At 33.8% G+C, this 23,525-nt stretch overlaps 1 protein-coding gene across 1 annotated transcript in view; it reads right to left on the bottom strand.

The window, feature by feature from the left end:
• Positions 1-551: 551 nt before the first annotated feature.
• Positions 552-23,525, bottom strand: part of LOC126884471 (zinc finger protein 493-like) — a 29,026-nt gene continuing 6,052 nt past the window's right edge. Inside the window, exon 2 of the mRNA XM_050650406.1 lies at positions 552-4,439. Coding sequence (XP_050506363.1) covers positions 2,023-4,439 — 2,417 coding nt within the window. The 3' untranslated portion in view covers positions 552-2,022. The remainder of the gene's footprint in view (positions 4,440-23,525) is intronic.

Here is a 23,525-nt window from a genome sequence, read left to right as displayed (position 1 = left end):
CTAAAGCGTGTACTCTCAAATGTATTTTCAAATTACTTGTAGTAAATTACTTAAATCAAGTGTCACATTTATGAGGTTTTTCTCCAGTGTGCACCATCAAATGTTTTTTTTTCTTTATTTAATGTTTATTAGGCAATCTGTTATAACATATACCAATAGGCACATTTTATCTGTGAAATAATGACATGAAGAGATTGTGATCAGTGCCACACATCTCTATAGGGTTAATATTAAATTACTGTATATACAGTTGAGTCCGCGAGTCTTTACCCGTGCGTAATTAATACCTGGCGAGATAAAACACATACTTTTTATCTAGCATCATTCTCTTCCACGCATGAAATTAATGACAAACCGCTGCGGCCTGTTATTAAGTAAAAACACATGTTATTTTTATGAACAATCTATGACTCAGTGCATTGAAAAGACATAGGTACAGAGAAAGACGATCGGGGATGTTTTCACATATTTTAAGTACAATTTCTGACGTTTTGGTTTGTTTACTTTTGTGGCTGTAAGTTTGTTGAATTTTTTGTTGTTATTTTGTCAAATTTTTGCATTTTGAAGTTTTTTATAGTATACAAACAGTTCAACAGTTGTTTTCACAACTAATTTTATATTGGAGTTAAAAATTTTATGATAAGTTTGTTATTTTACGATAAATTTTGACAACCTACAAATAACCTCATTGTTGACACATGCTTGTGTTTATTGTTCCACCAAAGTGAATAAAATAGCAAAAAGAAAATATGTTATTGAATTTTTTTATAAATTGTTTATTTATTTATTAATCAATGATAATAAAAGAATCTATTAAGCTACTTCAAATGTAGCTGTAATTATGCACCAAAATTTTAAATCAAAACTTAAATTTGACATTCTATTTATTTGATAACGTCAAATTTTATACTATAACCCGTGATCGGAATAATACCCACTTTCTGTCACTTCTACTGTTGCGTTTAGTAAATTTCCGACTTATTTCGTATGCTTTAAATGATGACGCACGGGTAAAGACTCGCAGACTCAACTGTACAAATATTAACTTAGCTATTGTAACAATATTAATGTCTGTGCGGTAAATCTAATGGTGTCAGTCTTTTTAACCGTTTTGTTTCCTGACTGTTGTCTAACAAATTAATTGCAAGCACATTTGCGTGGCTTTCAAGACGTACGACTTATTTTGCACTTAACACCACTATCACTTCACTGACGGTTTTCGTTTCCAGATCATTGTAAATATCCCTGTTAGTAACAAACCACGGAGCATCGATTATTATTGAACGTAACACCTTGGACTGGAATCTCTCAATTATTATGGATACACTCGACTTGGATGCTGTTCCCCAGAGCTGCAGACCATACGCCCAGACTGATTTGAATATTGAGTTGTAGACTAGCAGTTTATTTCTTGTTGTGAGCTTAGACTTCCGCCCTAGAAGTTTACTGAATTTTATGCTCAGTTGTTTCCGTTTGTTCCATATATGGGTTCTCCAGGTTAATCCCCTGTCCATGTGCACACCCTGATATTTTACAGAGGTAACTAAGGGAATTACCGTATTATTTATTGTTACTGTAAGTGATTCACTGTGACATTTTGAAAAAACAATATGGTTTGATTTTTGTTCATTTAAATTAATTCTCCAATTTTGTCCCCATGTATTTATTTGATTTTTGTGTACTGCTAGGACTGCAGTATCGTCCGCAAAGGTGGTGGTTGTTGTATCACGATTTGTGGCTAAGTCGGTTGTGTAAACCAGACACAGTTGTGGTCCCAGAACGCTTCCTTGCGGTACCCCTGATCTTATGGGATATAGTTTTGTATAGGTTGGCTCAAACTTCACTCGAAAATATCTTTCTGATAAATACGATTTCAGGAGTGTATATAATTCCTCTGGTAAGTTCTTTTTCACTTTATACAAAAGTCCTTGATGCCAAAGTTTATCAAAAGCCTACCTAACATCGAGGAATGCTGCTGAACAGTAACTTTTTTCTTCGAATGTTTTATTTATCAACCAAACATTAAGAGTTGCCAGAGACAGAGGCGAATGAAGGATTGTTCTGAAGCAGGCTTTGGCTCATAAAGAGCTCTAACGCCACTGATGATGATGATGGAGGTGTTTCTCCAGTGTGTATTTTCAAATGTTTTTTCAAATTACATGCTTGACTAAATTGCTTAAAACAAATGTCACACTTGTGAGGTTTTTCTCCAGTGTGCACTCTCAAATGTCTTTTCAAATCACTTGCTTGGTTAAACTGCTTGCAACAAATTTCACATTTATGAGGTCTTTCTCCAGTGTGCGTTGGCAAATGTGTTTTCAAACTACTTTTATCGGTAAATTGCTTAAAACAAATTTCACACTTGTAAAGTGTTTCGCCAGTGTGTATTCTCAAATGTGTTTTCAAATTACATGCTTGACTAAATTGCTTAGAGCAAATGTCACACTTGTGAAGTTTTTCTCCAGTGTGTATTCTCAAATGTGTTTTTAAACTACTTGATTGGCTAAACTGCTTTAAACAAATTTCACACTTGTACGGTTTTTCTAAAGCGTGCCCTCTCAAATGTGGTTTCAAACTACTTTCATCGGTAAACTGCTTAAAACAAATTTCACACTTGTAAGGTGTTTCTCCAGTGTGTATTCTCAAATGTGTTTTCAAATTACATGCTTGACTAAATTGCTTAAAGCAAATGTCACACTTGTGAGGTTTTTCTCCAGTGTGTACTCTCAAATGTCTTTTTAAACTAGTTGCTTGGTTAAACTGCTTACAACAAATTTCACACTTGTACGGTTTTTCTAAAGGGTGCACTCTCAAATGTGTTTTCAAATTACTTTTATCGGTAAACTGAGTAAAATCAACTTCACACTTGTAAGGTGTTTCTCCAGTGTGTATTATCAAATGTGCTTTCAAATTACATGCTTGACTAAATTGCCTGAAGCAAATGTCACACTTGTGAGGTTTTTCTCCAGTGTGCACTCTCAAATGTGTTTTTAAACTACTTGTTTGGTTAAATTGCTTACAACAAATTTCACACTTGTACTTGTACAGTTTTTCTTCGGTGTGCACCCTCAAATGTGTTTTCAATTGCCATGCTTGACTAAACTGTTTAAAACAAATTTCACATTTGTGAGATTTTTCTTCAGTGTGCATTCTCAAATGTTGTTTTAAATAATTTGGTGAGCTTAACTGCTTTAAACAAATTTCACACTTGTACTGTTTTTCTAAAGCATGCACTCTCAAATGTGAATTCAAATTACTTTTATCGGTAAACTGCTTAAAACAAATTTCACACTTGTAAGGTGTTTCTCCAGTGTGTATTCTCAAATGTATTCTCAAATTATATGCTACACTAAATTGCTTGAAGCAAATGTCACATTTGTGAGGTTTTTCTCCAGTGTGTACTCTCAAATGATTTTGTAATGTAATTGCCAGAGCAAACTGCTTACAACAAATTTCACACTTGTATGGTTTTTCTCCAGTGTGAACTTTCAAATGTGTTTTCAAGTGACATGCTTGACTAAACTGCTTAAAACAAATTTCACACTCGTGAAGTTTTTCTCCAGTGTGTACTCTCACATGTTGTTTTAAATAACCTGCTTGGTTAAACTGCTTAAAACAAATTTCACACTTGTACGGTTTTTCTCCAGTGTGTGTTCTCAAATGGATTTTTAACTGACCTTTAGTAATAAACCGCTTAAAACAAATTTCACACTTGTACAGTTTTTCTCCAGCGTGTATTCTCAAATGTCTCTTCAAATGAGATGCCTCACTAAATTGTTTAAAACAAATGTCACACTTGTGAGGTTTCTCTCCAGTATGTACTCTCAAATGATTTTGTAAACTATTTGCGTAGTTAAACTGCTTACAACACAGTTCACACTTATACGGTTTTTCTTCAGTGTGCACTCTCAAATGTTCTTTCAAATGTGATGCTGTAATTAACTGTTTAAAACAAATTTCACACTTGTGAGATTTTTCTCCAGTGTGCATTATCAAATGTTGTTTTAAATACCTTCCAGTCGTAAACTGCTTCAAACAAATGTCACACTTGTACTGTATTTCTCCAGTATGTATTCTTAAATGATTGTTCAAAATATTCTGTCGCGAAAACCGCTTAAAACAAATTTCACATTTATGAGGTCTTTCTACAGCGTGCGTTGGCAAATGTTGTTTTAAACACATTCTAGTGGTAAACTGCTTTAAACAAATACCACACTTGTACGGTTTTTCTCCAGTGTGAACTCTCAAATGTGTTTTCAAATGACATGTTTTACTAAACTGCTTAAAACAAATTTCACACTTGTGAGATCTTTGTCCAGCTCCAAATTTCATATTTTTATTTAATATTTTTCCTTCAGCTTGTTGAGCTGTATATTTTCCTTTATGAGATGAATGTAATGTTTCCATAATTTCCACTTTAATTTTCCCCTGTGCGCAACCTAAAATACAAACAAAGTATAAACATTTTACTGGAAGTGAAAATTATAGCAGGAATACAGGAATGTAGTAAATAGCTGAAATTCCTTTATGAAACCCTCTATTTTATCTGCATGTTTATGCCCCCGGCATTCTAGATCGCTGAAATGTTAGATCGCCAGTAGTTGTGATTTGATCTGTCGCGGACTGGTTTGTGTGTGTGTACGCGACGGAAGGTCGACCATGTAGATGATTCATTTAATTAATATCTTGGGAATCGGGTTTCTCACGTTTCTTATCTCTTTCAATGTTTTCGTTAATAGTATACCGTGAAATGTGTATTATGCACATTCCATCAAAATCTTCATTCAACAAATCTAATAATATACATAATTTTAATTAATAAAAGCTAGGTAAATTTACTTATGCGTTTAATTTTAAAATAGATTTTTTCACTTCCTGAAAAAGTGAAATTTGACCTTGTCTGCTTTCGTCCGCCGACGACAATTATGGGTTAAGGGGTGGGCGCAAAATCTTGGTCCAATGCTATTTAAATGCATTATTTTTTATTTCGAATCCCGAGAAAACTAATAAATATTGTTGAAAGATTTAAACTCAAAATTAAAGTTTACATTATTACCGAGGGCCGAAAGTCCCTTAGAATAAACAAAAAAATTATTTTGAATGAAATATTCAAAACTAAAAATCACACCAAATTTTCTCTTTTGTTTCATCCCTGTAACTTATTAAAATAAACATTATATCAGATACTTTCGGCTTCGGTAATAATGTAATCTTAAAATGAATGCATTTTAATAACATTGTACCAAGATTCTGCGCCTACCTCCTTACACACTGCATTAAAGTTACCAAATTTTTAACTCTTTCCGGCTTTTAACATGTCTTCCTGCCATGGAACAACCTGGTCTGTTAAAATACTCTGGTGTATTTTTGACGATATTAGTTTTTGCAACACCGCAAAATTTACAGCAGATATTCTCAAATAATTTTTAAAATCATCAGGCTTCCTTTGTCTTATTCACGGAGTAAAGATATGTGTTCGTATTTTCTCTCTCCTTCATTCAATTTTTAATCCACTTTGATCAATTTAATTGGTAATTCCACCATACACAACCCGAGATTCTTTTCTTTTTTCTTCATTTTTCACTTTTTTCTTTTTGTTCATTTTAGATGACAGTTTATTCCGAACGATACAAAATATCTCTAGATATTTTATATACGCATAAAATATCCAACGTCCAGTCCAGTAAATTGTGACGATAAATTGCTATAATTTATTGATTTTTTTAAAGCTGTTTAGACGCTGCGATATTGATTATAAACTGAAACAACTCGATAGTTACAATAAATTGATGCAATCCGATAGCAACTCCAATTCCGATAAATCGCTGCGATGTACCGTTTACACACAACGATAAATTGAAACAAATCGATCGATATCGATAAATTGCACGGATTTATCGCGGTGTCTAAAAGCTGCCCTTATCAGCGTTTAGACCCTGCATATTGTCCCTTCGCATATAGGTAGGTACTGTGATAAAAATGAAAGACGGAACATTTACGTTTCTGTAAACGTAGGTATAGATCGTTCAGTCCAATCTGATCAGATTAGATTTATAATAGTAACGTAGTAATTTTTGTAATGGTCATGCTGCACCTGCTAAAGTGATGCATCCCGGCCGTGCACAATTTTTGTAACAAACAAGTAGGCACATAATTATTTATTATTACTTGTTTGTTACAAAAATTGTGTATGGCCAGGACAAGTTCAGAGTCGTTTGCGTATATCTGAAATCTCCCGGCGTTGCCAGAATACATTAAAATACATAATTCCAACAGTGCATGACCCTCTTCTTCTTCTTTCTAGCATGATCGATCATGCTAGTAGGCTACTGCCTGTTCATTGCCATCAAGTCTTCCACGGATGATGAGGTATAAGGTCCAGCATTCTTACCATCGTTTTGATGGTCTACCCTAAGGTCTTTTACCTACTGGGTTATTCGTTTTTGAGCTTTTAACGAGTCTGCTGTCATCCATTCTCTTTATATGTTTGTTCCAATATCTTCGTCTCTGTCTGACCCACCTTCCTATGTCCTGTATTCCACAGTTTTGTCTGATATCTTCACTTCTTATTCTGTCACGTAGAGTTTTGCCTTGTATACTTCTTAGCGTTCTCATTTCAACTGTTCTCATTTGTAACGTTCTATTTGTGTCTGGTCCTGTTTCTGCCGCATATGTTAGAATAGGTTTTATTTTTGTTTTGTATATTTTGACTTTGCTTTCAGTATTTAGATATTTGTTCTTTTATATTTTTTTCAGGCATCCCAAGATTTTAGCTGCTTTCATTGTTTGTTCTCTGACCTCTTTTGAAAAATTTTCATGACCATTACAAAAATTAAAGTAAACATTGAACAGTTCATCTTTCTAAGTTTATTTTACCATTAGATCTTTCTCCTAACAGATTAATGCTCGTTAACAACACTAAATGTCTACTACTGTTTTTTTATTATGTTGAGAAGCTACCAAGTCATTAATAATTAGAGCTAACATCTTGTTTTCCGACTTTTTGGCAATTGCTTAGTTTTATAAATATAATATTTATGATTATCAAGTAGCTATCATCAGACAGTGGAAAAATATACGTTTCTGTGCTATGCCACTCCACCTATCAGTGATGTAAATTTTCGTTACTTTTGAATATTTGTAGATAATGATTCGTTACTTTAACTATCAATACCCGGTACTTGATCGCTACCCGATACTAGATCTAAAGTTTTTGATGCATGCATTATTCCGATATTAACATATGGGGCACAAACATGGACAATCACAAAAAAGAATATGAACATACTCAGAGTCACTTAACATGCGATGGAAAGAGCAATGCTTGGCATATCACTTAAGGACAGGAAAACAAACACATGGATAAGACAGAAAACCAAAGTCCCCAAAAAAATACTTGTTACCGAAAGTAACAAGTATTTCTAACAACGAAGAATCGGTACTTTGGGTATTGGACAAATACCAGTTGCTTTGTAACGGGCACGTACTTTTTTACATCAAGATACATGAAATGTTGATGACATAAAAATTTGAATGCTACTTTAAAAAATGAAAAACATAATGCCATGAGGTTTTGAAACTGTTTTCTTGTGGTATGGGTATGATGATTTACAAAGATTTTGAGAAACAGGTTCTTACTCAACAAGACCTGTACAGGGAAGATCAAGATCAACAAACTCCATGGAAGATCAGTTTCTTCGATTTCAAGAGCGGAAAGGTTATTACCACAGATTTGACTAGGAGACTAGTAGATGTTCGTGGTAGCATAATTTCACTTAACACCGTACTTCAAAGTCTAAGCGAACAAAATTTATCATCTTATGTGCGTGCCACTGACAGGCCCTTTATTGAATGCAGCTCATTATGTAAGACAACACTTGTAATTATGTAGTGCTCATGTAGATTGGGATAAGGAAGATTGATGTTAAATGATTAAATGTTCTGCTTATAGACGAATCTTGTTTTACGAGATATGTACCTGATGAACGTCAAAGAGTATTGGAGAACACTATGTCCAGTGTGGCTTAACTCCTATACTTCATCCGACTTCAAGTTAAGCGCGAGGCCATTGTGATCGGTGGGTGTGTAGAGTGTAGTGACGTCGCAGCTTGTCATTAGTTAGAAATTAATTTCCTCTCGCTTAGCTTGGAGTCGAATGAAGTATAGAGTACAGTTTGGTGGTGGAGGTATAATGGTATGGGAAGTAGTCTTTGGAAGCACATACAGAGTTTATGTTAAGAGCAGGTGGCCTTAATGCTGATAGGAACATTAGGGAATGTCTGGAAGAACATGTGTTAACTTATATGCAGTTTGTAGTTGAACATTTTCTCCGAATGCATGATATTGCTCGGTTATACATAGCCAGGATAATGCAATGCTTTACACATGTTGGCATTCGGGTATTCAGGGTCCACGTGGACCCCAGGCTTAACAAGCGATATACTACACTATTTTCCAATTTATCATTCAGAAATAAGTTTTACAGTTTTATTATTATACATTAAAATCCAAATAAACAAAAAACAAATGGCAATTAACTGAAGTTAGATCATAAAGAACAGATAGTACATTCTTTCACGGTTTTTGCTCTAAATTTTAAAGAACCGCGTGAATTGACATGAAATTTGGCATACGCATAACTTACATGTCAAAGAAAAAAAGTGATATTGTGCCGATGTGTGCTTTTGCCCTGGGGGTGACTTTCACCCCCTCTTGGGGGGTGAAAAAATATATGTCCAAAATAAGTCCGGAAATGGATAAACTGACTAATTTTAAGTAACTTTTGTTCTATAGAGCTTTTTCGCCAAGTCAACACTTTTCGAGTTATTTTAGAGTGAATATGTTCATTTTTCAACAAAATAACCACATTTTTAGACAGTTTTTCGCAAATAACTCAAAAAGTAAGTATTTTGCCGAAAAAAACGTTCTTAGCAAAAATATAGCCTGTAAAAAAGTAAAAAAAAATGGTGTACACGTGAGGTCTCTGGACCTCGTAGAACCAGAGTTATAGCCAATGAAAAATAGGTTCATATTCGCCAAATTTCAAATAGAATATTTCGACGTGAAATATCCAAAAAATTAAGCACTTTTTGAGGAAACCCATTATAACTTTTTTAAAGTGTTTAAAAAAAGCTTTATTTCTGTTTTTATAAAAATTTTCTAGCACCAAATTTAAGCAAGTTACGCTCAAAATAAAGTTGGTCCCTTTTGTTTTGGCAAAAAAAAATCGGGAAGACCACCCCCTAATTAGCAACTTAAATAAAATTAGTCGTTACCACTCCACAAATTATTTTACATATGTTGTGTTTATATGATCTGTAAGTTTCATCGATTCAAAGTGCTTATTTTTGAAAAAAATTTGGTTTCAAAGTAAAATTTTCAAAAATTTTAATTTTGAAAAATATGCTTTTTTTCAAAATAACTTAAAAATTGTTAGAACCCAAAAATCTCAAAAAACAAAAAATCAGCATTGCTTTGATTTATAAGACAAAAATTTATTAAGGTTTGGCGTTTCTAAATTTGCATACATTCGTGATCAGTGACTCGTTCAACCCCTTTTAACTACAGCCCTTTCAAAAATAAGGACTTTGAACCGATGAAACTTACAGATCATATAAACAATACATACACGAGTCAAGAAACTTGTGAAATCGTAATAGACGAAGCAACGAAGCATTAAACCTAGGAATTTTGTGCAGTAAGATGAATCGTCATGCAACTTTTTGTATTCGATTAGAGAGAGTGTCAGGCAACTTTGTGAACTAAATTCATCTAGGGCAAAAATTTTTGTGCATAAGAAAATGCATTTTAAAACTGCATCTCGAAGAGGTGAAAATGAAAAATTTAGAACTTGGGGAATATTGACGGAAATGAGTTGAATTTTTATACTCCGGGGTTTTGTGGATCGCTGAGTACGAATTTCATATCGGCGATGGTCTCCAAGGTACCTGGTGTCCACGGTGGAACTCGTCGCCTAGAGTTTTACGTTATAATCATTAAAAATCAGTCAATATCAATTACTCTGAGGGTTTTGGGGATCGCTGAACAAGAGTTTTATGTGGTCGATGGTCTCCAAGATACCTGGTGCCCAGGGTGGAGCTCGTAGTCTGGAGTATTATGTTATAATTATTCCAAATCATTTAAAACCATTGCGAGGGGAGTTTTGGGGCCGCTGAGCACGAATTTCATAACGGCGATGGTCTCCTGTGTACCTGGTGCCCAGGGTGGAACTCGTCCCCTGGAGTTTTATGTTATAATCATTCAAAATCAGTCAATAACCATTACTCTGAGGATTTTGGGGGTCACTGAACAATAATCTCATGTGTTCGATGGTCTCCAAGGTACCTGGTGCCCGAAGTGGAACTCGTCGTCTAGAGTTTTATGTTATAATTGTTACAAATCATTTAAAACCATTACTCGGGGAATTTTGGGGGTCGCTGAACATGAATTTCATGACGGTGATGGTCTCCAAGGTACCTGGTGCCCAGGGTGGAACTAGTCGCCTGAAGTTTTATGGTATAATAATACAAAATCAGTCAATAACCATTACTATGAAGGTTTTAGGGGTCGTTGGGCATCAATTTCATGTTGGCGATGGTCTTCAAGGTAGGTATACAATAATTTTAAAAATACGTGTTAAATTAAATGTAAGTGCACGTATTCATAATCAATTTATTTGTATAATATAATGAAAAAATTAATAAAAAAGTAAAATAAAATAAAAAATATATTTACTTACTTGAAGTTACACAAATTTCTCTCTTCCGCAATTTCGAAAACCAAAATTATAAAACAGCGCAGCTATAGACTGTAGATAATGAAAATTCCTTTAATACCAATCTTAAACAGCTTGATATTATAATATTATTATTTATTCTGTAATTAACAAAGCTAATAAGTATAAAATATATGACTTTTTCAAAACACCATTAAAAACTTACTTTGCTTTAAATATGGTATCACTTTTTAGATGTTTTTATAATTAATTAAATTTTTTTAAAAGAACAGAACTACATAAAAGTTTAGCTTGGAAGTATTCACAATATACTATGCTTTGTTTTTAAACCAGGAGCAGTAAAATAAAAAGACAGATTCACACCCAAGAAAGTCACTAGAAAAATTACCATATACATTTTTTTTTTTTGGTTGATCATATCGGCCTTAGACGGTAATCCATCAACATTATATTATACTAATACGTCGCTAAAGAGTTCTAAAAACCACTGTTTTTTTTTTATATAAAAGCAAACTAGAAATCTAAAAATTAAAATAATACCGCAGAAAACACAAAAAATCGCTGATATAACTTAATTACCCTTGAAATGCCAATTATGTCAAAATTTCATAAATGTCATTAGTGTCAAAACTTAACGACAACTGCTTTAAAAGCGACAAAATTTCAAAATAATTTTTAAATAGGTAATTTTTTAGGATATATTATAAAAGTGTTTAAAGAAAAATTATTAATGAAAAATATATTTAGCGACCCCCAAAACACCGAAGTAATGGATATTTGCTGATTTTGAATGAATATAACATAAAACTGCAGGCGACGAGTTCCACCCTAGGCACCAGGTACTTTGGAGACTATCGGCGACATGAAATTCCTACTCAGAGACCCCAAAAACCCCCGAGTGATGGTTATTGACTGGTTTTGAATGGTTACAACATAAAACTCCAGACGACGAGTTTCACCCTGGGCACCAGGTAACTTAGAGACCATCGCCGACATTAAATTCGTACTAAGCGACCCCCAAAACCCCCAGATTAATGGTTTTTCACTGATTTTGAATAATTATGACATAAAACTCCAGGCGACGAGTTGCACCCTGGGAACCAGGTACCTTGGAGACCACCGCCAACATTAAATTGTGTTTAGCGACTCCAAAAACCACCCGAGTAATGGTTATTGACTGATTTTGAATGGTTATAACATAAAACGCTAGGCAACGAGTTCCAACCCTTGGCACCAGGTACCTTGGGCACCATCGCCGACATGAAATTCGTACTCAGGGACCCTCAAAACCACCAGAGTAATAGTTTTTGACTAATTTTGAATAATTATAACTAAAAACTCCTGGCGACTAGTTCCACTTTAGGCACCAGGTATCTTGGAGACCACCGCCGACATTAAATTCGTACGCAGCGACCCCCAAAACCCCCAGGGTAATAATTTTTGGCTGATTTTGGATAATTATAACTAAAAACTCTAGGCGACGAGTTCCACCCTGGGCACCAGGTATCTTGGATGCCATCGCCAACATTAAATTCGTGGCCGGCGACCCCAAAAACCCCCCGACTAATGGATATTGACTGATTTTTAATGATTATAACATAAAACTCTAGGCGACGAGTTCCACCCGCACCAGGTACCTTGGAGACCATCGCCGATATGAAATTCGTGCTCAGCGATCCCCAAAACCCGCGAGTATACAAATTCAACTCATTTCCGTCAATATTTCCTAACTTCTAAATTTTTCATTTTCACCTCTTCGAGATGCACTTTTAAAATGCATTTTCTTATGCACAAAAATTTTTGCCCTAGATGAATTTAGTTCACAAAGTTGCCTGACACTCTCTCTAATCGAATGCAAAAAGTTCCATGACGATTCATCTAACTGCACAAAATTCCTAGGTTTTACCTAGGAATAGGTAACCGTATATACGCGCAAAAGTTTTCTTGCCTCATATACGGAGGTTTTTGGGCATTGCGCTTCCGTTTAACACTTCTGCGCATCTATGCATTTCCCGACTTTTGTGGTAAACAAGTTCGTTATGAATATACAAGCACACAAGATAAACGTTTTATTAATTATTTATAAAAAAATATAACGTTTCCTGCTCTGGAGTACATTTTGATGTAAGTGAATATATGCGTCTCCCGTATATGGGGCACGGCACGTTTAAAAACTCCCGTCGCCAAAGGGTTAAAGATATAGCTAGTAAAGTTATATACAAAGTTAGATCATAATGGGCGGACCGGGGTATAGACAGACCCCAACTTAAAAATATAAAGTTTGAACACAAACCAGCTCCTAAACATTGACGTTTACTTCATGATTGATCAAAGAAATGAATAATTTGTAGATAGATGAGAGGTCAACACTTAAAATTACACATATGTACAGATATAGGCTTGATTGATAAATACCTATACAAATATATATTTTATCAATCAACGATTTTAGCAACAAATTATGTAAAGGGGTCCAAAAGGAACCCGTTCAGTCCTATGAAGGTTAAAAGAAGAATGGACAAGTTTATCTGGTGTTATAACCCGTTTTAGGGTGTTTGTAGGTTACAACCTTTTACCTTTTATTGGTTGCGTTCGGACGACCACAGCGGCTGACTGTCAGCAGAAATCGGCTGAGTGGTTGTATCCAGCGCTGATAGGGAAAACTTAGTAAATCTCTCAGCGGCTGACTTCCAGCGGTGTTGTCTAAACTCTAAACGCTACTGCTGGCTCAGCTGTCCAGCCGCCGTGGTCGTCCGAACGCACCCACTCTCTCTCTCTCTCTTGGACCATCACTCCTAATGGAGTGCATTTGCGTTTCTTGGCCGATGGTGTAAGATGGCTGGTGGCCAGCTCAGCGCCATCATATTATTATTAACCCATTAACGCCCAAGTTTTTTTGTTTTCAAATTTAAAAATTTTACTTATACATTAGTATAACAATAACATAGTTATACAATTATCAGTAACAGTAATCTTGTTCTTAATCAGGAAATATTCATGAAATTAATTCCTATCTTTGCATTTTTGAATTATGACCCGTCCTATATATAGGACGATGGGCGTTAGGGTTATCATAATTCAAGGTATGTTTGAATTAGTTTCAAGCTTACGAGAATTAAATTTTTTATTTATATCTAATAAAAGCAAGTTTATTTTTTATGATACTGTATTAAACACTTTTTACATAATGTTACAGTACATTTTCCACAGTATGTTAGTAGTTTGGCTCTACAATTTTCTCATGCAGTGTCCTTATCTTTAAGGCTGTATGACACTATGCATTTTCTTGTATCATTTCTAATATCGTTTCTGATATCGTTTCTTGTATACATTTTCTTGTATCATTTCTTGTACGTACATTTGTGTCCTGTATGACACTATGCAAGTTCTTGTATCGAAAACTGTATGAAATTCGGCACGTGATTGGTCGAAATTTTGTTTATCACCCTGTCACGTTACATTGGTATGGTAGTACTGCGTCTACAGCTGATTTTAAGGATTTTATAAAATTTATAAACTTTTAAAAACAAATATTTTAATGTTATAATAACTAGAATTTTTACGTTGACTGTTGATTATTTGTGTTTTTTATTTTGTTTTGATATTTGTGCTAAAATATTTGCATTATAATTATCTTCAGTTTGATCCAAATTGGAACTATTGTATTTTCCTCTATTAAAAAATTATGCAATATGAAACCCAAAGTTATTCTAAATATATGGTTATTAGTAGAACAGTAGTCCATACCAAACGGTATATTAAGTATCAATAAAATATTTATAAATAATACCTACAAAACACAAATAAATTCATCAAGACATAAATCATATGATCTCATTTTCAGCCGCCATTATGACATTTAGAAGTTTTACCAGCAGGTTTTACGTTTTTGCTCTTTGCGCAGAAATTGGCGCAGTTATTGTACAAGAATCTGTGCCTGACACAAATTCTTGTATCGTTTCTGATATCGTTTCTTGTATCTGTGTATGACACTATACATTTTTTTGACATATCAGAAACGATATTAGAAATGATACAAGAAAATGCATAGTGTCATACAGCCTTTACATCCATAAAAACTTTTGCTGATAATGGACTTGGTCTTCTTATAAAGTAACGTTTACACGTATCCAGTAACTGGCGCCAGTCTCACTGGAATGCGAGTGCTTGACTAAGACAGCGCTGGATAGGTTCGTTTACACGTATCCAGTAACTGGCGCCAATCTCACTGGCACTCTTATTAAAAATCCTAATACGGCCACTGAAACCACAAGTACGACAGCGCCATCGACTGGAACGCTGTGTTTACACGTGTCTACAACTACTGGCACGGGGTTAGAGAGGACGCGGACGAGTGCCACTGGCACGAAAAATAGACCAGCCTTCTATTCGAGACAACGCTGGCAGACAGCGCTGGACTGGAACAAAAAAGCGTTTACATGATGCCAGCACTGTCGTTCCAGTGCGACTGGCGCCAGTTACTGGATACATGTAAACGCGCCTTAATACTTCTTGATCTAAAAGTCAATTTTAGGTAGAGAACTGCTGCAGATCGACGGAAATCTAATAAAGTAATATTTTGACTTATTGACTCGTTTGTAAAGAAGCCATGCATCTACTAATGCCATATCAATCAGTCAATCATTAAATATTGGCCAATACCACTTCTTGGCTGATACTACTGATTTTAGTGGTATATTTTCCAACAAACCATTCGTATGGATCCACACCTGTCATGTAGTTATTATAATTTTTTGACCCTTGTGGTTGATAAATTAAACGTTTTCTTTTGAGCTTGCGATTCCATCTACTAGCTTGTGCAAGAGGTTCTACACTCACCGGCACAAAATTCCGCCACCCATAATTTTTGATTAAGTTTGACAATTTATATCTTTATTATTTTCAAGATTTTTGCACCAGTTTGTAGGTACATGTATTGATATCGTTTGGTATTATTCAGGTAACAAAAATTTTTGCTTGCATGGCATTATACAGGGGTGAATGGAAGCGATGTATTTTCTACCTAACTTTAAAAAATTCTGTGGAAAAATGGAAGAGGTAATTTTGTTTTATAGTCCTGTCATATTATCCAAGAGGCAAAAAAATAGCCTGTTGGTGACACAACCCCCTCTAGGCTGAAACCAAATTTTTTGAGTAATATGGACATCTATAATAATAACCTATATATTTCCTGCAGCCGATTTTGATGATATACATAGTTATAAACAAATGAAGATCAAAAACGGTAAATTTTCGCTTTTTTCGTCTATTACTAAGAAAATAGTCATTTTAAACAAATTTGAGAGTAAGAAACTCATAAACGGTATAAAAAACTTCAATATGGCGTTTGCTTAATATGTCTATCCTTATTGGTTGCTTAGAAAATTGCAAAATAAATCATAAATTTTGAGTTTTTATAAATATTTATAACTTATGTAAAAATTAACTTAAAACCTTCTTATTCCACGGAATGCTGAGATTTATGGTGCTTAATTCATACCCTAAATTTCGAAGAAATTGGTCATATAGTTTAAAAGGTATTTAATTTGTTTATCCCAAATTTATTTTTTTTGCAACACTGTAAGTCAGAAAATGATGAAGCTACAGTAATACTTTGGATAGTTTATGGAAGAAGGAAATTTACAGTATTAATTTAATTAAAAAAAATTACAAAAAATAATTACAAATATTGCAAAATTATTTTGCAAAAACATGTGAATTAAAAAAATGGGGGGGCTAACTTTGTCCCTAATTGTCCTAGGACAGTTGTTTTTCTTTCTAAATGTGTATAAAAATTCAGTCTTTCTAAATATGAAAAAATAATTTTTCTACAGGTAACGGTTAAAAAGTTATTCTAATTGTTTATAAGTAAGCAAAAAATCGACATGTTTTTTCAAAATAATTTTACACTGTTTAAAATTATTTTTTGTCATTTATTTTTAATAATGGTAATAGTATAAATGTTCTTCTTTCATAAACTGTCCGAAGTATGATTGCAGCCTCATAATTTTCTGACTTGTAGTGTTGCAAAAAAAAATGAATTTGGGATAAACAAATTAAATAACTTTTAAACTATTTGACCAATTTAGTCCTGTCGCCAGGGGGGGTACAACGGCCTCGTTAATTCAGATGGACTTACCCAAGTTTTTTTTATGTATTTTGACCCGTAGAACCCGAATTTTTTGGGTAACAGTTGATCCGGATGTCGATAAGATTGTTATAGACCAAGAACTTGAGGAATCAAATAACAGCGATTTTTGGCAAAACAAAACAATATTTTGTATTTTTTGGGTCATTTTAAGCAAAAAATATTTCTACAAGTTTTTTAGTAGGATGCACAGTTTTCGAGATAAACGCGGTTGAACTTTCAAAAAATCGAAAAACTGCAATTTTTAAACCCGAATAACTTTTGATTAAAAAATAAAATAGCAATTCTGCTTAGCGCCTTTGAAAGTTCAAGTCAAATTATGTCGGTTTTGATTATTTGCATTGCTAAAAATTTATTGTGTTATTGTTAAACAAAGCTACAAACAACTAGTGCGTGAGTGATGTTTCTATGATTTCTCATTTAAAATCGAACGAGTAGGTAGAATAGGTACTAGTGCAATCAAGACTATTTCTACGTTACATGCGTTAAAACGCATGTAAAAGCACGGGAAACCCTACGTGTTTATAGCTTTGTTAAACAATAAAAAAATAAATTTTTACCAACGCAAATAATCAAAACCGATATAATTTGACTTAAACTTTCAAATGCGGTAAGCAGACTTGCTATTTTATTTTTTAGTCAAAAGTTATTCGGGTTCAAAAATTGCAATTTTTCGATTTTTTTAAAGTTCAACCGCGTTTATCTCGAAAACTGTGCATCCTACGAAAAAACTTGTAGAAATATTTTTTACTTAAAATGGCCCAAAAAATACAAAATATTGTTTTGTTTTGCCAAAAATCGCTGTTATTTGATTCCTCAAGTTCTTGGTCTATAACAATCTTATCGACATCCGGATCAACTGTTACCCAAAAAATTCGTGTTCTACGGGTCAAAATACATAAAAAAAACTTGAGTAAGTCCATCTGAATTAACGAGGCCGTTGTACCCCCCCTGGCGACAGGACTAATTGCTTTGAAATTTAATATATAATTTAAGTACAAGAAGTATCAGCATTCCGTGTAATAAGAAGGTTCTAAGTTAATTTTTACATAAGTTATGAATATTTTTAAAAACTCAAAATTTATGATTTATTTTGCAATTTTTTAAGCAACCAATAAGGATGGACATATTCAGCGAACGCCATATTGAAGTTTTTTATACGATTTATGAGTTTCTTACACTCAAATTTGTTTAAAGTGCTTAACTTTTTGGTAATAGACGAAAAAAGCGAAAATTTAGCGTTTTTTGATCTTCATTTGTTTATAACTATGTATATCATCAAAATCGGCTGCAGGAAACATATAGGTTAATAATATAGATGTCCATACTACTCAAAAAATTTGGTTTCGGCCTGGAGGGGGATGTGTCACGAGAAAAATCTTATTTCTCTGGACTATTTCTGAATTATCCGAATATCTCTTTTTTTGTTAGAGCTGTACCATTTTTTGTAAATAAAAGCACTGATTGACTCATAAAATAGAGGTGGTAGAGAGAATGGCCCGAATGCAGCCCAGATCTCAATCCAATTGAGAATTTATGGGTTGAATCAAAAAAAGTTATTCGCCGTCATCCTAGGCCTCCAGAAAATTTTGTTTAGTTATGGTCCTGGTAGAGGAATATCGGGCTATTCCCCAGGCAAGGATAACACATCTTATTTATTCGATGCCAAACAGGGCCTCGATTTTTGACTCTTCGCTTCGTTATCGAACGTATTCGCTTCGTATACTAAACAGATACGAAACGAATACGTTCGATAACGAAGCGAAGGGTCAAAAATCGAGGCCCAGATGGCAAGCAGTCGTTGCTGCAAGAGGTGGACATACCCGCTATTGAATTGTTTTGTTTTGTTGTTAATTTTGTTTTGTTTTGTTAATTTTAGTGCGCTTGACAATTTTAATTAAATAAACCTTCAAAGCAAGTTTTTAAAATAGGCAAAATAAGCCGTCCAATTTTTCCACAGAATTTTTTAAAATTAGGAGAAAATACAACGCTTCCATTCACCCCCGTATAACGCCATCTAAGCAAAAATTTTTTGTTACTGGAATAATAACAAACGACGTCAATACGTGTACCTACTAGGTCTGGATCCCGCGTATGAAAAAAAAGTTGATTAATAGCAAGCTGAAAATTTGTTAATAGCTTAAGGGTGTCTAGTCGAATAAACTTTGATATGTGTGAACACTGGAACAGGGGCAGTTTTAATTGTGGAACAGTTTAAAAATTTGGAACGGTCACAGCACGAAAACGGCACATTTATTTTGTCCGACAGAACAGACTTAAACTCTTCGAACAGAGATTAAACTCTCATGCAAAAATCAGACTGGTATTTATCACCAAATGGGCGTTTTAATGAGTGGAACATGTAGAATATGTCAAATGACAGGAATTATGACAGGTAATAAATAGCAGTCTGATTTTTTCATGAGAGTTTAATCTCTGTTCGGAGAGTTTAAGTCTGTTCTGTCGGACAAAATAAATGTGCCGTTTTCGTGCTGTGACCGTTCCAAATTTTTAACCTGTTCCACAATTAAAACTTCCCCTGTTTCAGTGTTCCCATATATCAAAGTTTATTCGACTAGACACCATTAAGCTATTAACAAATTTTCAGCTTGCTATTAATCAACTTTTTTTTCATACGCGGGATCCAGACCTATACAAACTGATGCAATAATCTTGAAAATCGGAGTATAAATCATAAAGTTATAGATTGTCAAACTTAATCAAAAATTTTGGGTGGCGGAATTTTGTGCCGGTAAGTGTATATTGTCAAAATTAGATGCTATAGTAACACACTTTATTATCGTTCCATTTTACAAAAAGTATGTCTCCATTTACATCAAACTGAAAGTCATATAAATCACGAGCTTCTTTAGTAAGGGGTTTCTTATCTTGTATAGGACACTTCGATAATCTACTTTCCCACAAGGTTTCTGTTGCTCAGTATCCACATTTCTGGAAATTAATAATTAACAGATCTCTGCTGGTAAATAAATTATCAAAACTCCTAGTGACTTGTAAGTTCAGCAATGCAATCTAACATATCAAGTACTATTCTTGATCCTAAGGTCCTAAACCGTTATGATCATGTTTAGCGATTGTTTTGGCAGTATAAAAGTCAAAATTATAACAATATTCACTACTTCCAGCAACTACTAAAGAGTAAAATATTGACCAAACAAACAAAAACGAATAGGTATATTATACATATTCTTCTTATAGAAGAATAATATATACTTAATGACAAAAAATAATACTAAATAGGGAAATTCAAACGGAAGAAATAAAAAGAAGAAAAAAGTTAGCATGGGCAGCATTCAGCAAACTGAACTATATACAGTAGAACCCCGATTATCCGTGCTCCTCGGGACCGGACGTGACACGGTTAATTGAAAAGCATGGATAATCCAAACAGTTATTTCTTATACAGAGAGCACGTAAAGGTTGGAATAAATTCATTTTCTCGAGAATGGACAATTTTGGAAAAAAATCCCGAAACAGGTCGATTTTTGTTTTTAAATTACGACTTTTTGGCATATATATCATACTAGTGACGTCACCCATTTGGGCGTGATGACGTCATCGATGATTTTTTTAAATAAGAATAGGGGTCGTGTTGTAGCTCATTTGAAAGGTAAGTCAATTCTCTATTCAGTAATATAAAAATTAACATAATTATTTATACAGGGTGTCCAAAAACAACTTTTTTAATTAAATTTATTGGCATAAAAAGAAGAATCTGTGTAATTTATTTAATTCAAAATACATTTTACTGCTATCATAAAACAGGAAAAATGTTTATTTGACAAATAAATATTGTTTTTTGCAAATTCAATATTAAAGCAGCCACCCACCTGCGTCTTGACAATTTGAACATTTAATTTAAGCGAAAAGCAATGTTTTTTTTTCAAATAAACATTTTTTTATATTTTCTGAAAGCAGTAAAATGTATTTTGAATTAAATAAATTACACATATTCTTCTTTTTATGTCAATAGATTTAATTCAAAAAAAATTTTTCGACACCCTGTATAAATAATTATGTTAATGTTTATATTACTGAATAGATAATTGAATTACCTTTCAAATGAGCTATCACACAACCCCATTATTATTTAAAAAAATCATCGATGACGTCATTACGCCCAAATGGGTGACGTCACTAGTATGGTATATATGCCAAAAAGTCGTAATTTAAAAATAAAAATTGAGCTGTTTCGGGATTTTTTTCCAAAATCGTCCATTTTCGAGAAAATGAATTTATTCCAACCTTTACGTGCTCACTGTATATTATAATATAGGGTATCCCACGAACATACGCCTGTTTTGGATTATTGCGACAACGAATATTTTACTGTGCAACTAGAAGTATGAAAGTAAATTGGTCTAATATTTATTCCAATAAAAAGGATCTATTGTTAGATAATTATTTCAGTTTAGATGTATAGATGTTTAGATAGAAGCAAAAATTTACTGTGAAATTTAATCCAAAAATAGCAAAATTTTTTACGAAAAGCTGATACAAATAAATATGTATTGAGTTATGAACTTAAAAGAATTGAACCTAGTGGAGGTGTTTTAGCGATAGTAACTCATAGATTGACATTCTATTGATTGTTTCCCACCTTTAGACGAATCGGACGAGTTTGAGAAATGCCACTGTCACAGTGACAGTTTAGTTGACATACTCCTCTGATACGTCTAAAGGTGGGAAAAAATCAATATATCAATTTATATGTTACTTTCGCTAAATTTAACAACTCTACTAGTTTTATTTCTTTTGATTCCACAATTTAATGTTTTCCATCTTTTGCACTATTTTGCTAGTTATTAGCGCGCTCATCACTGTATATCGCTGACTGATTTTTATTTTAAGGCCGTCCGTATAGAGGAGCTGTCCGGCGAAGAGAGGTGTCCGTCAAGAGAGAGTTTAGTGTAGTCTAGTGTGTTTGTTTATTGAATCCAAATATGCCGAGGCGTGTTTTAGATGTAGATAACTTTATATTTAATGTACTTGCTTATTTTACTGCTGAGAAAAACCAACGGGGGCCCCCTGCGACCAGTTCAATCCGTACATAAACGTGTGTGTGATGAACTCTGTATTAGCGAAAAAAAAACTACAGTCAGTTTTGCAAAAAGAAAAACGTGGACAAAGTGAACAAAATGCCGCACAATGTAAATCTCGCCGTTGCCCAAAGACTGTAGATCTTCCCGAAGGTTGCAAATTTGAAATCCGTGAGACAATATATAAAATGCGTGAAAGGAAAGAACATGTCTCTTTAGATTCAGCGCTAGAGAAATTAAAAGAAAGAAAAACATTTGAAATTTCTAGAACAAGTCTCTGGAGAGTTTTGAGACAGATTGGCTTTAAGTTCAAAAAGGAAGACAATAGAAAGGCTTTGTGTGAAAGAGCTAGTGTCGTTCACAAAAGAATAGAAATTTTAAGGAATTATAAGGAATTTAAAAAAGAATGTTCTTCCTTTGTTTATTTAGACGAAACATGGATTTTTTCTAAAGGTGTTATCAAACGAATTTGGCAGGACGAGAGTACAAAATCCATAAAACATACCGATACCGAGGGAAAGAGATATATTATAGTGCATGCAGGTGGAAAACATGGTTTTATTGAGGGAGCCGATCTAGTGTTTTCATCAAAGTCAAAATCAGCCGATTATCATCACAATATGAATACGGAGATGTTTTTGAAATGGTTGAGAGAAAAACTGTTGCCAAGTTTACATGAACCATCCGTTATAGTACTGGATAATGCTTCGTACCATTCGGAAATTTTAAATAAACAACCAACAAACTCCTGGACCGTAGATAAAATAAAAGAATGGTTAACGAATAAAAATATTACATTTCCTCAATATTGCTTTAAGCCTCAACTACTAACGTTAGCTAAAAGTCATGCACAACCAAACATATATATGGTAGACGAAATTATACATAGCTTTGAACATCGTGTGTTAAGACTACCGCCCTATCATTGCCAATTCAATCCTATTGAATATATTTGGGGGATATGCAAAACATATGATAACCATATTGGATACAAGGGTTACAGTGAGGAGGCAGTCTTGGAAACATGGCAACAAGCATTGGATACTGCCACTCCTGAAATATGGGAAAAAAGTGTAAAAAAATGTGAACATTTAATTGAAGAATGGTGGATAGCGACGACAGTGATTCTGATTATGACTGTGAATCTGATGGATGATGATAGTTTTAGGAGGTTAGAAGAGTAAGAGAGTAGTTAAGTCTTTTTGTTTTTGTACTACTGACTGAATATTCGACTAAATAAAATAAACCATGTCATCACTTGTCTTGTTACACCTTCGTTTAAATCACTTTATTCAAAAACCGATTTGTTTACAAAACTAAACTTAATGACAGTAGTTATAACCAGGTGTTCACTTATATTTTCCCCCATTTTAACTGCCTATAACTTTTAAACGGCTCAAGATAGAAATATGCGGTTTTCGCTGAAATGTTTTATTTTAGTAAAAGTTTTGTTTGAATGGATTGAATCTTTTCTGAAAAACGTTAACTTCTTTTTAATGGAACACCCAGTATATTTGTTGGAAATTGAAATAACGGTCATTCACCTATCCAGCGATATAAAGTTTTTTAAAATCGGTTCTCA

The sequence above is a fragment of the Diabrotica virgifera genome, chromosome 5 (assembly GCF_917563875.1).
Source record: "Diabrotica virgifera virgifera chromosome 5, PGI_DIABVI_V3a".
In the NCBI taxonomy this organism is placed as follows: domain Eukaryota; kingdom Metazoa; phylum Arthropoda; class Insecta; order Coleoptera; family Chrysomelidae; genus Diabrotica; species Diabrotica virgifera.
Note: the sequence above shows the minus strand (reverse complement) of the source record. Positions and strands in the feature narration are given on the sequence as shown.